Source organism: Sceloporus occidentalis, unplaced genomic scaffold (assembly GCF_023333645.1).
Source record: "Sceloporus occidentalis isolate IW3139 unplaced genomic scaffold, rSceOcc1.0.p SCAF_1, whole genome shotgun sequence".
In the NCBI taxonomy this organism is placed as follows: Eukaryota; Metazoa; Chordata; class Lepidosauria; order Squamata; family Phrynosomatidae; genus Sceloporus; species Sceloporus occidentalis.
Window position 1 is genome coordinate 226,184,735 of NW_028316981.1, and position 14,309 is coordinate 226,199,043.

The 14,309-nt window shown below is 35.5% G+C and overlaps 1 protein-coding gene across 2 annotated transcripts in view; it reads right to left on the bottom strand.

Annotated features, from left to right (window-relative positions):
• The window catches only part of CNTLN (centlein), a 239,596-nt gene that overhangs the window by 31,272 nt on the left and 194,015 nt on the right, over positions 1 to 14,309 (bottom strand). For both annotated transcript variants that reach the window (XM_089489430.1, XM_089489423.1), the window contains exons 21-23: positions 13,444 to 13,570; positions 12,251 to 12,388; positions 10,155 to 10,340 (exon numbers count right to left, since the gene is read on the bottom strand). In XM_089489430.1, the coding sequence (XP_089345556.1) occupies positions 10,155 to 10,340; positions 12,251 to 12,388; positions 13,444 to 13,570 (451 nt within the window). The remainder of the gene's footprint in view (positions 1 to 10,154; positions 10,341 to 12,250; positions 12,389 to 13,443; positions 13,571 to 14,309) is intronic.

The window sequence follows — 14,309 nt, forward strand, 5'->3', positions numbered from 1 at the left end:
TTGGGCCTGAGCCATGTAGGGCTTTAAAGGTAATAATCAATACTTTGTATTGGGCCCAGAAGCTGATCGGTAGCCAGTGTAAAGATTTTAATATCGGTGTGATATGTTCTGATCTAGATGTTTTAGTGATCAGTCTGGCCGCAGCATTTTGAATCAGTTGAAGCTTCCAGGTTTGGTACAATGGTAGCCCCATGTAGAGCGCATTACAGAAATCTAAACGAGAAGTTACTAGTGCATGTACCAGTTACGAAAAGATGAGAGGTCCCAGGAAGGAGGCATTTCTCTTTAAAAAGCGGGTAAGAAAAATCCAGCACAATCATTTCCATTTCTGCCAATATTTCAGATATTACACCCAAAAGAATCCATCCTTCATGATATCCACAGACAAGAAATTCCCTAATTTAATACATTTTCTTTACACATTTATTCAAAATAACAATATCCAGTTAAAAAAATCAAAGCTATATTAAATGTAAATATTATTTTAATTTTTAATTTTAAAAATCTTCACTTTTCTAACACAACAAAGGAGAAAATATTTTGTAAGCATAATCACTGGAAAGAAATATAAATATAAATATGCCCGTGTTTTGATTATTATTATTCCTGAACAAACTTGCATGAGAATCCAGTCCAAGTGCTTCAGTAGATTCTCATGTAAGTTTGTTCAGGAATAATAATAATAATAATAATAATAATAATAATAATAATATTCCGCCTTTTCCCAGGGGAATCAAGTTGGATTACAACAGAAATATAACAATAAAATATCATGAAAATAAAAATTCACAATTAAAAACAAACCCAAACCCCAACCCTCCCCCAAACATAAAAACATAAACTGAAGAACAATAGAAATTAAGCAAACAAAAGAATTCAAATTAAATTAAAATGTTCAAATACAAAATATTTGTTTAAAATTTCAGGTAGATTTTAGATGGGACAAGTATCTTCTTCAAAGAGGGAATGGGGCTGGTGATGTTGGTGAGGGGGAGGCCAATCTAGAAGGGCCAATCTGGAAAGGCCTGCCGGAAGAGATCCATTTTAACAGCCTTTTTAAAGCCTTCTAGAGTGGTAATATGACAGATCTCATCCAGGAGGTCACAGCCCCACAGGAAGAATGTAGGAGGAGGATTTCATATGGAAGGAACTTATTAATTCAGGAATTCCCTCCATTTTCTAGACAGGATAATTCCACCATAAGGAGGAGGTTGCAGCATACATTTCACAAATTATCCCAGCAGCAAAAGTTAGGGAGCCCTTTCGATCCAATCTATGGGGGAAATGATGGGCTGCAAGGGAGAAGGGAATGGTTGGAAATGGTTGCCGTCCACATTCTGCTAGAAGACATCTTGTCTGCTGAGTAAATCTCATTGGATGCACTACTGAACAAGACCATGCCACCAGAGAATCATAACTGGAATCTAAAGGCTGCAAGTGGTCCACTCCGTTCATATCTTACCCTCCATTTCAAACCTCTGTAGAAGAAACTCTGAAAGATATGGACTCTGTGGGGGAGCCTGTCACCATCTGGAAGGGTCATGAGATGCTGTGGAGCTATGCCCCATGCATCTGCTGCTGCTGAAGAGAAAACTATAAAGAGACCCTTTATAGTAATGTGGCAACTCTGTCCTTACACTGGTCTCTCTGGATTCTAGTTTATGGAAGCAGGATTTGGGCTTGCTTTTGTTATTGAATAAAAGCATGGGGACACTATAGAGCTGTTTCCAATCCAATTTGCTGGTCCTGTTGATGTGTGTTTGTGTATGCTACTCAATTTCTGTTCAGCAGCAGCCAAGAAAGATTTAGGTGAATGTGAACAAAAGCTATGTTCAAGGAATAATCTCCTTCTTGCTATTTGGACTGTAAAGGTAAAAGCTTTTCTGGTGATTATTTATGGCTATTAAAGTATATTATTGTCAATAAAAGTTTAGTTTCATATACTAGCTTATGCCATTAATGTAGAGCCAAATTTCAGGTAATAATTTTAAAACATTAATCCTCTTGCTTCAATGTTTTGCAATCTGAGCATCATAAATGATTTTAATGCATAGACAAAAAAATATGCAATTTTATGTATCACATACCTTTGTGCAGTTAGATGCTAATATAAATGAAAGACATGAAGCTTAGTCATTATCAAAATATATCTTGGCCACTATTCTTCAATATTAATTATTTATTCATGTCTAGATATGAATCCATTATGATTTTAATCCCACTCCTAGTACCAATTCCTAGAGTATACTCATTGAATGAATTGCTGCATGATATATTACCACTTATGGAAATTCCATTATTCCAAGGTCTACTAGTTTCAAGATATTCTAGTTAGGACTAGTACTGTGGGTTTATCCCATTTCATTGCATTGAGAAGTATGACATCTCTGTTTTGATTTATTAGAATCATGGGAAATTGTCTTTTTCTACATTGTTCAAGATAACTGTACATTGTGTGTGAGAAGTACTACTAAAGTATCACCTAAACACTAATAGTTTTTGTTTTACAGTATTCCATATCAAAATTATTGTATTTTTGTCTTAGTCTCTTCTCATCCCTTGACCATGTGGGCTGGTGAAGTTTGCAAGTCTAAAACATACATTTCCAAATAATGGATTTCTTCTTCTGCCAAAGTGCTAGGACTGAGACCAGTTCTGTTAATATAGGGGCCTGTGAATGTTGAATCCAACAAGACACTGTGTCAGTGACTATTAGAACTGACTCCAATAAGATGATCACTAAGTCTTATTCAACCTGACTTCTTAGTTAATATTATGCAAAAGGCAGTAACACTGAATTTACACTTAGTTTGATACTGACTGAAAGGGTTCCTTTAAACACACCAAAAGAGAAATCTTTCTTAACAACCACTAATAACATAGGTTTAAAAAACTGCAGCCTGTAGGTAACCTAGATTTTGTTCTTTTTCTTGAGTAATTTTTCAGGCAGTTGGACATATGCCTGTTTTTCTTAAATTCTAATTCCAACTTTTATCATTCATATACTGTATGTTTCACCTATTGATGCACCCTAAAATATCATTCAGTGCTAGGTTTGACTTATAAACACACACACACACACACACACACACACACACAACATATGGTTCTACGAAAAATTTTAAAGGAAGATCTTTAAGTCTTAATCAATATTTTTTCAAACTTACCATGTATAATCCCTTTTTGTCTGTGTGACTCTTGAGAAATATTGGCCCTAAATTTATGCCAAAGATATCTAGGATTTTGTAGAGGATTCTGAGATATTTTCTAGAGTGTATACATTGTCTGGACCTGGACAGACCTTCCTGTTTCCTTGCACTGAGAAGTATGACCTACACACACCCAGCACTCTCCTGCAGTTGTACACTGCAGGGATAATCAAAGGAGTCAAAATGCTTTACTTTTCAAAGTCCTTACTTTTATACTGCCATCTAAGCCCTCTAAGGGCATGCTCCAATGAAAACCTTTTCTTGTGGGTTTTTCGGGCTATGTGGCAATCAGTAGATGGCAATCAACCTATTTTGTGTCACTGTCAATCATTTAAAATGATTGTCTTCCAATGACAATGTGAACTTGGGAGGAGTCAAGAAATAATGATCAACATCAGCTGCCCATGTGGTGGCTATTGACCACAGTTACATTCCTCCTGCTGTCTTGTCTCTTTTACAACTTGCAGGTAACCACTACTTCTCAGATATTTTCTCTCAGTTTCATTATCATGCTGTTATAAGGTGAAGGTCTGGAAGGAATCTTACCATTAAAGCACTACCTATATTTCTTTTTTGATTAAAATGTATGAAAATAGGAAACTGTTTTACATTTAGCACAGCAGTTCTGCAGACTGCAGGCTGGATACCTTTTTAGCTGTAGATGCTGGGGATTAAGCATGGGATCCTTTGCTTTCATAGTATGACTGTACCACTGTGTTACAGTCCCTTCTCTTCCCCATGCATTTGCATGTATAGTTGGTAGGACAACAACTAAAGGGGAAGGAGAGTTACTCTGTATACTTGTGCTCTTCTTAATGTACATAAAATACATTTCAAAAGTATTTTTTTGCATTTATCCTGATGACATGAGTTGTAAACCGCATCATAAAAAGCAGAGGAGGTATAGAAACCAGCTAAACCTATTCTACATTATTCCCCTAATCCAGACAATGTATATTAATCAATCAATCTATGTCCAGCTTTCTCAGGTAAGTCTGTCCTGTCTTGTTCTATTACAGGCCACTACTTTGGGCAGTGCATTAAGTTAATTCTTGGATCGTTCATCTTTCCTTCTTTCCTACCCCTCTCCATGTGTTTTTACTTCCTCTATCTTGCAGTATTTCCATTTCTTCACCCAACCACTTTGGCCAGTCAGGAGAACACAGTCCTGGTCAAGTTGCTGTGTTCTATTAATTACTATGTTCCTGAGTTGAATATTTGCCCTTCCTTTGACTGTGTTTCTCTTTAAATGCTAAATTTCCGGGCCAAATCTGAATGTTTCACTACTTCATATTTTGTAAGTATCGCCAAAGCATGCTTCAAGACCAGAGCAAATATTTTTACTAAACCAGAACAGAATCAGTGGATAATGGACGAAATCCAGTATTAGTCTTACTTTGAATAGATCTGCTGCAATGAATATGATTTACTAGTCACCACTAGCTACTGATTTTGAAGGTTAGAACTAACATTAAGATTTAGTCTTATGTTACTACATTCTATCAGTTCTTTAAATCACAGTATGTTATACTGTATATACTTGACTATAAGTCGCCCTCATGTATACGTCGAGGGCAGGTTTTGGGGCCAAAATTATGGATTTTGCAATGACCCGTGCGTAAGTTGAAGGTAAAACTTGGTGGCTCCTTCACTGTGTGTATGTGTGCGCACAGCAAGAGGGACTCTGAGGCTTTTTGCTTCAGCGTTTCAAATTTGGTTTCACCCTTGACTCCCCAGACAGCAGAGGACAGTGCAGTCAGGAGAGGGAGTCTGTTTGTTTAATCAGTCGCCCAGGACTCTTTCTGCTTGGCTCAAGAGAAAAAGAAATTCTCTCTCTACCGCATGGGGAAATCTGAAAGAACTGCTACCAAATTACCATAATGACTCCAAAATAAGTCGACCTGGGATGTTGCGGTCAATTTTTGGGGATACATTTTTTGACTTATAGACGGGTACAGTATATATGGTATTAGTTATATGAATTAGATCAACAGACACTTTCTCCATTAGGACTATGAAAACGACTACTGGACATATTCTGCCCGCTGTCATTTGGCTGCAATGAATCAATAATATATTTTTCTGTATTTCAGCATAAGGTAAAACATTTCAAACTTTGCAGTATTCATACATACTTTTTACACACTGAAATAATAAAAAATAAACCACAAGGAAAATGTGATAATTTGTGTCTCTGTCGCAAATTCAGTATAATTTCCAAAATAGTAAAGATTTATATTCTCTCTCTGCTGTGATCTAGTATGATTCTACTTTCACATTATACACAGCTCCTGATGTACTGTATGCACAATATACCATATGCTAACATTAAGCAATGAGAAGTTAGCCATTAATTTTATACATTAAAATCCACAGAACTGTTATTATGTTTACAGTCTAATAGATATTCACTATATCACCATCCAGGCTATGATTCAATTTGCTTAAATCTCATCTGAAGAGTGATCCTGATGGTGAAATAATTTAATCACCTATTTCTTCTCAGAACCATTAACTCTGGCAGTTTCTTAATATAAGCCTTGTTGCTTGCCCACAGCCACCAAAGGAAGCCTCTGGGCAGAAAACAGTCAGCAAATCATTCAAACAGAAAAGCACCAAGATTTTTCAGTGATATGGAGAAAGTGCTCACACAAGCCATTTTCCAGCACAGCTGAAATTGTTTACAATTTTAAAATTCTTCAGCCTTATTTCATTATCACACATACTTTGCCATAGACTGGCAAACTCTGTAACGTCAGTGCAAATGTATAATTATTTTCATGAACCATACTGAGATTTTTAAAAAGTTATTAAATGAAGCAAACAGTTGTGTTTTATTTTTTAAACTGTTTCCAAATGACATTTATTTCCCATTGTCAATAGCTTCAGCCTTTTCGCTGGAACATTGTGCAAGGAATACTGGGAGGTTGTTTTGACAGTTTCTTCCTCTGAAATATAACGTAGAGCACCTGGTATTAGATAGTAGCCTTCCATCTAAATACATTTCCAACTAAATCATTTAATAACTTCTCCCACTCAACCAATGAAAGGAAAAGAATCAGGAAGATTCGGTTTGCAATAATCTGACCACAGTATTAATCAGACAACTCTAAATAATCCAAATTCACATCAAGAATTGATTTCAGATCCATACACAATGACAATTTAAGCACAATAATTAAATAATATAATATATAAGATTTTTAGCAACTATGAAGTGCAGTGCAGTGCCAGACAAAAATCCAATCATCTGAAGGGTTGAGTATCCCTAAACCAAAATGCTTGGGACCAGAAGCATTTCAGATTGTGGATTTTTTTTTTTTGGGGGGGGGGGGATTTTGGAATATTTGCATATAAATAATGCTATATCTTGGAGATGGGACCCAACGACAAACACAAATTTCATTTAAGTTTCGTATACATCTTATACACATAGCCTGAAGGTAATTTTCTATAGTATTTTAAAATAATTTTGTGCATGAAACAAAGTATGTGCACTTACATTAAAACCATTAGAAAGCAAAAGTGTGACTATTTCAGCCACCCATAAAAAAAGTTTTGAATTTTGGATTCCAGTTTGTGGATAAGAGATACTCAACCTGTCTGTGTTATTATATGTGTGTGTGTATGTGCGCATGTGTGCGTGCATGCGTGTAATGACATAGTACAGGAAAAAAGAGCAAAATAAAGTTAAAAGAATTACGATTTAGTAGAAGTTTGTTGCCTGTAAAGACTTTACAAATACAGGGTTCAAAATTAACAAGGCCATAAATTGAGATGCATTCTGAGCTGTACCCTTAAAGTATTTTTAAAAAATATTTCTATACCAGCTTTCATAGTTACAGACTCCAGGACAGTATATAAAGGTATGGCCAATTAGCCACAAAATATGTACAAATTTAAATTGGAGTTAAATTGGAGTTAAATTAAAGAGTGCATTATGCACAGTTAAACTTTCCATAATTCTTCTTAAGATATAGCTATCACATAGTAAGTACCAAGAACAAAGGGGAGATATATCAAAGTGTTAAAGGAAGGGGGGAAACGAAAGGAAAGGAAAACAAGGACAGCCTTTTAGATGGAGGGAGATAGTATAGACTGTACTTCAAAGAAGGTGGTGGTGGGAGTGAGGAAAGCACTAGTACTGACTCATTTTGCTAACTCCATTTCCCTATGTGTGGCTTTAGTATGAAATGTGTAATTTCATACTAAAGCCACACATAGGGATTTATGTTCCATAGGTTATAGAGCCACCAAAACTGAGAGCAAGGAAGATTTTCAGCTATCTTTTCAGTAATACACCATGACAGACAAATGATTTCAGAGGACTTTTCTTGCATAAATATTTAGCAACTAGGTGAATGTCAATAACAGCTGCTCTGTTCATTATCAATATTTGACATTCAGACCTCATCGTTATTTTCCTCTAGTTCATCTACTTGGCACAACAGATAAAGTGTTTTTACCTAAAATATTATATAAAATACATACTTACTTTTGTAATTATGTTTGTACTTAACGAACATGTTAAAAAAAAATTATCAAATTTTCTTTAAATAGATTAAGGTAGCTTTCACAATAGCATATGAAAGTACTCAGTGTTTTACAACTGATTACATTGTTATCAGTGAGATATTGGAATTATACCTGGGAAAGGTTTTAAGACTTGGTGGAACCTGAGGAATGCCAGATATGCCATCATGGCAGATATATGTCATTTCCACTTTATCACTTTATTGCAAGAATTAGGGAAGACTGCTAAACTACATGGGTTTAGTAAGCAACATGTTAACTCTTAAGATGAAAAAAAGGAATGAAATGCAAAACAAACAAACGAAACCAAAAACCAGATTGTGGCAGTTACATTCAGGTATACATGTCTATATAAAATAAAAACAGTGACCATTCTCAAAGCAAAATGGATAATAACACAAATATTCTGGTATTAGTAAGTTAATTAACACTATCAGGTAGCTTCTGGTAACAACAAACTACTATTTGTTGTAATGTGCCTTCAGTCAGCTCTGATTTATGGAGACCCAATTCTAAGATTTTTTCAGAGGAGGTTTGCCATAATCTTCCTTTTAGGATGTGAGGGTATAACTTCCCAAAGCCACTTTCCATGACTGAGCAGGGATTAAACCCTAGTCCCTTGGAGTCATGGTCCAACACTCAAACGATTTCATCATAAGCAGTATGGGAAATGTGTCATAGGGATACTGTTTCAAGCTGGGTCTATAAAACATGTATATCATGCCATCAGCACCTCGAAGCCATTTGCCGCACTTTCAGTTTGAAGAGAGGAACATTCTTATGCAGCAAAATCTTCATCTTTCAAAACTACTATTTTATCCGACTTGGTGACTGTTGAGTTAAGAACTTATTCCCAGAGGAGCACCCCTCAAATCCTGTGGGCTGTACCTCAAACAAAACACTTTCCGCAAGAAAAATCACCTCACTATTTCAGGAATACATGTTCAAATGGTACGGTTGAATGGCAACTCCATTTTCAGAGGTAATATTTTAGCATGCAGCAAAATGTGCTTCAGCATCACTGAACTCTATGAGATTTAGGTGAGCATAACTACCTAGGACTCTGCTGAGCATTTTAATATGCACAGTGTTGCATCATTTGAGTTAGTGTGCTTCCTTTTCTTTCTCCACAAGCACCTCAGCTGGTTTTCAGTGCCATGTGCTTGTGTGTTCATTACTGACTATCCTAAATAGTAATTACCTTGTTAGGTTGTCAGCAAGCAAGTTAATTTCATTTAGACTTTATTAATTTCATTCCTACTGGCTCTTTTTAGCTACCTTTACTCTTGATAACTTGGCAGTGATCTTCTTCTCATCTGAGGGGACAAATTTAACTATGATATTTTGAAGATTGCATTTATTTGGTGAAGGATATTAAATTATAGATCTCAATAGAGGGGGGGAAAGTACTCCATTCCAGACTGTCATACTATGCTAAATAAAAGCAAAAACAGCAGGTTTACACTCTCTAGCTGAGTACTCCTTTACACCTGTCATTGCTACAACTTTCAGAAAGTACAACAGCAGTAGCTTTACCCTCATCTTGCATGCCAGTTCTGAGGCTTGCTAAACTTTGTAAGGAAGAAACTGATGCTTGAGTTCACTTCTTTTCCTTTCCTTTGCAGCCCCTTTAGGACTTTAAGCTTGCAGACAAGGAATGTCTTATTATGGATCTCTGTAAGATGGTTTGGTCAAAATGGACATTACGAATGCTCCAAATAAATACTGTTCTGGTGGATAAATAGAAGAGACAAGACTTGCAAAGGGGGAGATACGCTTAAACAAATATGAAAATAATAAATTAAACTATGTTTATTAAATACTTATATGAGATACAGTCTGCTCCTTTATAACATAATCACTAGAGAAGATCCTGGTATTCACCATTGGTTTGCATTCAATGTGAAGTAAACTATAGCACATACATTTTATATATAGTTTTACAGAGTCATTCAGAATTGGTTTCATGATTATCAATCTGAGGATAAGTACAGTAATTCGAATGGGAAAGGAAGACAGTGTTCAGTCAAACAAATCAGGAATAAATAATCATTTGCAAGAAGGCGTTCTTCAGAACCTTTGAAAATAAGCATTGGAAGTGAATTGTTTCAGGCCAATCCCCTTAGCCCTATTAAATGTAAACTAAGTCTATCAGGGAATTGGGATGGTGCCCAAAACTAAATATGTGCTTAGTTTTTCTCTTTTCCTTTGCAATTGCACTCGCATATGCTATGAGACTTCAAAGTATCAGCACAGAGTGTCAGCCCTTCTAAGCATATGACTTTATAGGCTTGAAGGGCAACAAAAACCTCCCAAACCCTGCAATTCATGTGACCGCGTGTGAGCATGACTGAAGTCATGTCAATTAACAAAATAAATAAATAAATAAATAATCCAGATAAACCAACAAACCTTCACAAACGTAACAAATTCTTCCACCTTATCATTTGACATCATTAGTTTTTTCTGCACTACTTCAAGGGCCTGTTCACTTTGCCGTGCCAAGCCATGGAGCTGCTGAGAGGCAGTAGTTTCAAGTTCAGTCATGGCACATTCAGCTTCAGCCATTTTACCTTCTAGAGTGGCAAGCTTAAGCTCCTGAAATAAAGGCACAAGAAAATGATGTTGGTACATGTATGAAAAAGCAAAGTGCCTTGGTGAAAATGAATTACACTGTTACAGGTACAGCTAGTTTTCTGAATATGTACAGTAAATCCACTATGTGCTCCATCTGAACAGATTGAAATTAGGGATTGCAACCTGGAAAACATAGTATTTTCTTCCAGTTCTGTCCCCTTCTATGATGGAAATGAACTTAACTGGCTTCCTGAATTTTCTGAAATGAAAAAGTATCTAAAAGTTACCGCAAAACATGGAATGCTAAAATTCCTCATCTTAGGTTAAAACAAGTTTAAATATAAAATGTTATTCTATGTTTACTTTTCTGTATCATGCTTACTACTTATTTCCTACAATCTTAGTACATACGCCTCTAAAGAGTCTACTCAAATGTTACATTACCTTGATTCATTACTCTTCATCTGGAAGAGGCTTGCTGCCATTTCCTCCTGCAACATTCTTCTGCTTAAACTTAGAACATATTATGACTTTTTGAGTTTTAAAATTATGGAATGATATGTGTCTCCTTGTGTCAGATTTGGTTTAAGCTTAAGCATTGTTTCCCTTGCAGGATATGAGACAGTTGTGAGCTTACTACAATTGAGCATCTTGAAGCAACAAAACGCTATTTCCCTAATATAGGCACATGGTATATTGTATGCTGCAGGGGAAACTGAGACAGCTCAAGTGGGGCTGCTTGGAATGCCAGGGGTTAGCATTTCTAAGAAAGAGCCAAGTAAATTCAGAACTTTCTCAAGACAAACATTTTCCCTTCAAAAGGAAAAGAGAGTAGGCCTCATCCTATCTTTCTTTCTCTTCTGTCCAGATACAAAGTATTGTATGAACAGTAGCAATACTGGATTCATCTGTAATTAGGATCTCTGTTCATATCTAGGCTGAAAGATATTGACAGAAGGCCAAAAGAGATCCAAAGTGCAGTTTAACCTAACACATAATCACTTCATGAAGAACCGTGTATACTTGATTATAAATTGACTTCATGTATAAATCAAGAGCAAGTTTTAGGGCCAAAATTATGGATTTTGATATGACCCATGAATAAGTCGAGGATAAAATCTAGGGAAGGGCATGTAACAAAGGATCTAAAGGATGATGCCCCCCCCCCCAAAAAAAAAAACCCCAAAGCCAAATAACTTATAAAATTCTAGCAGGCAGAACTGTGCTCAAAATAACGGCTGGATGGATGAGAGAATGGAGGAGGGCCAGTGATTCAAGGACAGATTACAATTTTGCCTTTCACCAGGGGATCATTCCTTTTTTAAATAAGAGTTAAAGTACAGTACTTTATATATTGACGTATGGATAAGTCGACTCAGGCTTTTTGGATCAATTTTTTACTAAAATTTCTAGACTTATACATGAGTATATACAGTAGTTTCTACCTAGAGAGGTTAATAGTGGAGAGAAGAGGAATAAATGCACCATTTCCTCACCCTGCCCAAACTAACTTGCTTACTTCACAAGTTGCATGGAAAATGTTTCCCTCCATTGCTCTCTGCATTTTACAATGCAGAAGGGATGCTACAAAAAAATTCATCACATGCCCTAACTAGTACTGCAGAAATTCATCACATACCCTAACTAGTACTGCAGAAATTCATCACATACCCTAAGTAGTACTGCAGAGCATTCTATTTTCATTTACTTCAACTTCAAGATGCCTTCTGCCATTACAGCTTTACTTTATAATGGCTTCAAAGTTTAGGCATCGAAAGATCACAGAGATTTTGCTATGAGCATAATAAAATCATAAACCTGTGGATGATAGTACTACTTATTTGTAATAAATAATGTATGCATAAAAAGGTTACACATGAAAAGGTAGAAAATAAATATATGTTGAATCCAGAAAATTTGTAGTCAGATACCTTTTTCTCCAACTCCTCTTTAGCCTTGCGATACATCTGTTCATACTGTGTTTTTCCTTTTGTAGCTACGTTAAGCTGTTGCTTTAGTGAATCAATTGATGCTTTTTTGTTTGAACAGTCTTCAGTCAATGTTTTTACCTGAAGGAACATCCAGAGAATAGCTGTTCTTAGAGGAAGTATTTAGATGGAAACCCTAAAACCACTTGTCAAAATAACAACTACATTTAATTTTAGAAATTTCTTTTCTTATCTTGTGTGAAAATGTAAATTCCTGCCTTGGAACCAGTTATACTATATTGTATCCCATCAAAATCAATAAGATTTACTGGTTATGGGACTACAAAATGCATAGGTGTTTAAGCAAGTAGCCAGATGTTAGCATGAAAGAAAAAGCTACAAAAATGAGCTCTATGATGTTCTGATGAGAGCAGGTATTACAATATAACCCCACACTAACTATGAATGCCTATAAATTTTTAGGATCTTCAAAAAAAATGGCAAAGAAATTATGTTCAACTAGTATGTTATGTGCTGTTTGTAGAATTTTTTTCATTCTTGTGTTGCCTGTAAAATGTAAGATTTAAAATAACAAAATTCTTAAAACAGCAAAATACATCATAGCTCTCTAAAGTATTTTTTTTTTGTCCTAACCAAGACAATCAATTTTTTTTCTGCACCATCTTCATCTCACCTGTGATTTCCCCAACTCCTCTCTACCCCACTCTAACTTTTCTCTTGGGCTGATGATTTCTTAATAACATCTTATCTCCCAGATGGAGGGCAAAAGAGTAGTTCTCTCTGGAATTGACAAGGACTTAATGACTACCAGCACAGGCTACCTTCAGAGCCAAGCAGCCAGCACCTGCTTTTAAAGAGAATCAAAGTAGCACTTGCCTCGAAAACTATTTCTGGGGGGGGGGGGGGAGGGTAGTACAGGGTATAGGGTTAGGGATTCCAACACATGTACCCAGCCTGGTGGGCAGAAGGAGACAAAACCCTTTATACAGATACTCTAAAAAAAGGTGAACCTTACTTCCTTCAAGTATCTGGTAAAAATGTATAAATGCAAAAAAATTTTAAAAAATGAAATGTTCAAAATTGTAATTCTCAAAATCTTTGGGAATCAAGATGATATTTGCTTGTTCCCATGATTTAGAGAAAGAAACTATCAGTGAATAACAAATGCAAAATACCTTTTCTTCAAGAGTTTGCAATGTTTCATTAAAGCTTTTCTCCTTTTCCTGATTTGCTTTCATACGCAGTTTCCAATCTTCTATTAAATGTCTTTTCATACTTATGTCTCTCTCCATTCGAGAAACCCTTGGAATAAGGATTTAAGCGAATAAGTGTCCACAGAATTATTGAGCATTACTAGGATGGGCTTAGTTTGATTAATTAAAATACTTGACTCCAGTGAGTCTTAATTTTAGCACCATTTTTCAGCCAGAAGATGGGGTTAACAGTTGAGGTTTTCTATATGTATAATGACATAGCAGATAAACTGAAACATTTTAACATCAGCAATACATAACAAATACATAACAATTTACTTAAGCTAATCATACTGAGATGAAGATGTAATTAAGAATAAAGAAAATGCTACATTATTTAGTGTACACTGGCAGTACACTACAAACAAAATTTGCTCAAGTATGTTTTTGAATTTTGAATTGAACTGTGTGAACTGCTTGTGTGAATTAAAAATGATTATGTAGCAGCATTTTGCATGCAAAACATCTCAAAATAATGCAAGTTTTTTTAAAAACAAAAATATAATTCATATGTGGGTAATATATATGGAAAACCAAAGCACTGATTACAAATATTACACTGCTTTCCTATATGGAGCAAAATATTTAAAAGATCTCTGTATATCACATTCAAATAACAAACTTGTGAAAAGGAATTAAAATTGCTCTTTTGGTGATGCATGCATGTATGTTTTTATAATGTATATTCCTTACATTTATGCTGTACCCCGCTTTGATCATTTTTTGGAAAAGCGGGCTATACTTATTGCCTTATTACTTCTAATTATTTTCTTGTGGATACACTATTT